We start from the raw sequence: 3,191 nt of genomic DNA, 5'->3' as shown, positions 1-3,191 counted from the left end.
GGGGCACTTCTGGCCTCGCTCTTCTCAAGTTGAGCTGGAGCAGCGAAAGGAAGGCGAGGGAGGGAAACCCCCCAGTCATACACCAATACGAGTGCGCGCGTGCCCTCTTACACAGCGGTGGAAATGCCAACAACGAATCACAACGGAAGTAAAGGAGGAGTAAACAACTGTGCCACTTAAGAAGAGGGGGTAAAGACGAAAAAGAAACGACCAACGCCACCACCATCATCGCTGCCCACAACCGCAGCGCTCTTCATCGCCCTCCCTCCCACCAATTCACTTCCTCACCACACCAGCACCGTCCTCCTTGCCGACTAGAGGTCGCTCACTCACTCCAATGCCCCCAAAATGGGGTGCCACAGGAGCACGAGGGGCGGGGGCGGAGGCGCCTTAGGCGAGCACAGAGAAAGTATGAGAGGGTGGCGTAGATGCCACATTCGGCGCGAGGAAGGAGTGGGGGGGGGGGCGGGTGGGCAATGAAGAGACGCGCCACCCACCAACCCACACAGAGAGGGAGAGAGGGAGGCCAACTATAAGAGCAAAGGCGAGGAAAAACATCACCAGCGCGATGCGAGAACACCGGCAGACAAACAAGAAGAACTCCGCCCAAAGGGGGGGAGGGGGGGGGACGCATTTATGCACATTTTCTCCTCTCATCCGTGCCCCCCCCCCTCCCCCCTTGACGAGTGGAAAAGGTGGAGGGGACACACTCAGAGAGAGAGAGATAAAACGCAAAGGAAAACAGAAAGCGAATCCCTGAAGAGGGGGCAGGAGGGGGGTGGGGGGGAGGGGAAGAGAGAGAGAGGGCGAACCAATGAAGAGGACTAAGGAGGGATGAAGAGGGGGAAGAGAAGGAACGAGAAAAACAAGAGTGTGGATGACGCAAGGGGAGGGGAGGGGAGAGAGAGTCTACAGAGCGAAAGAAGCCGCACATGTGCCTGCGCGCGCGCACGCACCCACACATCAACGAGTCGCAGACGATAGCGATCATGCAGCGGAGTAAAGACAGGAACGAAGAAAGAGATCCATCAACTGAAGCGAGAGTAGAAGGAGAGAGTTCGCAAATCCCTCCCCCCAACTATCTGCGCACACACAAAGCTTGGGAGAATACGAGAAAGGAGGGGATGACAGTCGTGGGGATGGGCGGGGGGAAACGGGATGGCGCACGCCGACGCACCAGCAAGTTTGCATAATGCGAAGACGAAGAGAGAGAGAGAGCACCAACCACTACACCCCCTCGAAGCTCCGTCTGCGTCTTTTCCACACCCCTGAGGACCGACGAAGGAAGGGAGAGTTGGACAACAAAACAGCCACCATCACAACACCTACACCGCGTCACCCTACGTCCCACTCGCACGGACACACACGGTCAGGGAATTGTGTGTGTGCGCGCGTGTGTGCGTGCGTGATGCCACTCCATCACCCCCTTTCCCCTCCCCCCGCACAGCTCGCTGGACACAGTCATAGGTACATCGATTGCCAACGCACGGACAAACAGGTATGCACACGCATGAGGAGGCTGAGAGAAGGGGCTACTTGAAGAGGGGAGGGTACGTACCCACAGAGAGCAGGAACAGTAGTCCTTCTCCACCGAAGAAAACGAACACACAGCCAAGACATTTGGGGGGGGGAGCAAAACACCAAACAACAGAGAAAGGGGAGGAGGAGAGCGGGGGCTTCGTCGTCTGCCTTAGCGATGTACACGCTGGCCGCCTTCATCGTCCTCGTCTTTGCTAAAGTTGGAATCCTCGTTGAGGCTGTTGCCACTCGCCGTGCTGCTGACGTCGGTGCGGAAGGAGCGCTGACTTACGTACCGATGCGACACGGTCCGACGTCCCGCCTCCTTCTCCGTCCACTCCGGCGCATCCTCTGGAGGCTCGTCCATGTCCTCCCGCTCCTGGCAGAGCACGACCACGAGGACGGTGATGAGGCACAGCACAAAAAGGATCAGAAAGTGAATGACCCACCACCGCTCCTGCAGATGGGTGGAGGCGCTGGACGTCTCGTAGTTAAGGCGGAGGGGCCCTTGAGCTTGGCACACAATTTTCCAGTCCTTCAGCGTCGCCGCCACCAACTGTGGATCATCCGCAAAGTTGTCCCCGTACGTGAAGCCGCCGCGGGCGTAGGTGTCTCCCCACACCGCTTCGGTCGTGTGCTGGCCGCCGCGGTAGAGAACGAGGTGGTGGCCCAGCTGCATATTAGGGTGGTACATGGGCGGGTTAAATGGGAAGAAGAGAGGGAAGCCGTTGACCTGGCGATCGTAGCCTAAAGTGCTCTGGCCCCGGTAGAAGATGATCCCAGTCTTCTCTACGTCGTAGGGCAGACTCGACCTGGACGGCATCTCCATCCAGCGACCTACGGACCACCGCCAGTAGCAGTTGTTGTTGTCGCCACTCGTTTGACTGTATGGCGTGTCGATCCAGATATCGGGATCCTTGAGCGCAAACGGGCAGAAGCCGGCCTCATAGCTCTCCATGTGCCACGGCTGCACAATACCACCGCCAAGGAAGGCGTAGTACGTGGTGAACCCCTCCGACTCGAGAGCCTGAACATCGGCTTCGTGCAGCACCGCGGTCGCCTCCGTCGCGAGGTACCCGCCCCGCTCCAGACACATACTCGCGTCTTTAAATCGCGTCCCCGTAGCAGCGGGGACGTAGAAGAGGGAGGTGATGGGCACGAAATCGTAGCCACAGACTCCCGTAGCGCTGTAGCACAGTAGCACCGCAACGACAGTGGCTGCTGTCCATGCGGCAGCGTGCGGCGCCATCCCGAAGCGACGGTGGCAGCGGTGGTGGTGGTGAAGGTCGGGATGGTGCGTTTTTCTCGTTTCTTCGCTTCTTTCCCTTTTCTGTGCGTTGCTTCGTAGAGTTGCACAGCACTTGCAGGCAGGGCTAGGCGTGTGTGTGTGTGTGTGTGTGTGTGCTATAGGGGATCACGTCATCGCCCCACCCAGCATGGTGCGCACAGGAGAGGCACACCGAGCGAGAGCGAGAAAGAGAGAGAGAGAGAGGGAGGGCATGAAAGTGTCAGAGAAAGGGTTCGAGAGCACCAGTGGGGGGTGGGGGTGGGGCCAAACGGGACTATTTCGCTCCGCCGCTACACACCGCTGCACATTTATCGTCGCCGTTTCCCCTTCATTGCTGTGAGAGCACCACTTCCCCTCCCATCGCCACCACATCAGCGTCGTCCCT

General features: G+C 58.9%; 1 protein-coding gene across 1 annotated transcript; it reads right to left on the bottom strand.

Moving 5' to 3' along the window:
- Positions 1-1,690: 1,690 nt before the first annotated feature.
- On the bottom strand, positions 1,691-2,767 carry LBRM_04_0270 (hypothetical protein; the record flags this gene model as incomplete). Its single annotated transcript, XM_001561662.1, has 1 exon — positions 1,691-2,767. One exon carries the CDS (start codon positions 2,765-2,767, stop codon positions 1,691-1,693), a length of 1,077 nt encoding a protein of 358 aa, XP_001561712.1.
- Positions 2,768-3,191: the final 424 nt, after the last annotated feature.

The sequence above is a fragment of the Leishmania braziliensis genome, chromosome 4 (genome assembly GCF_000002845.2).
Source record: "Leishmania braziliensis MHOM/BR/75/M2904 complete genome, chromosome 4".
NCBI classification, from domain to species: domain Eukaryota; phylum Euglenozoa; class Kinetoplastea; order Trypanosomatida; family Trypanosomatidae; genus Leishmania; species Leishmania braziliensis.
This window is presented reverse-complemented; position numbering and strand designations above follow the sequence as displayed.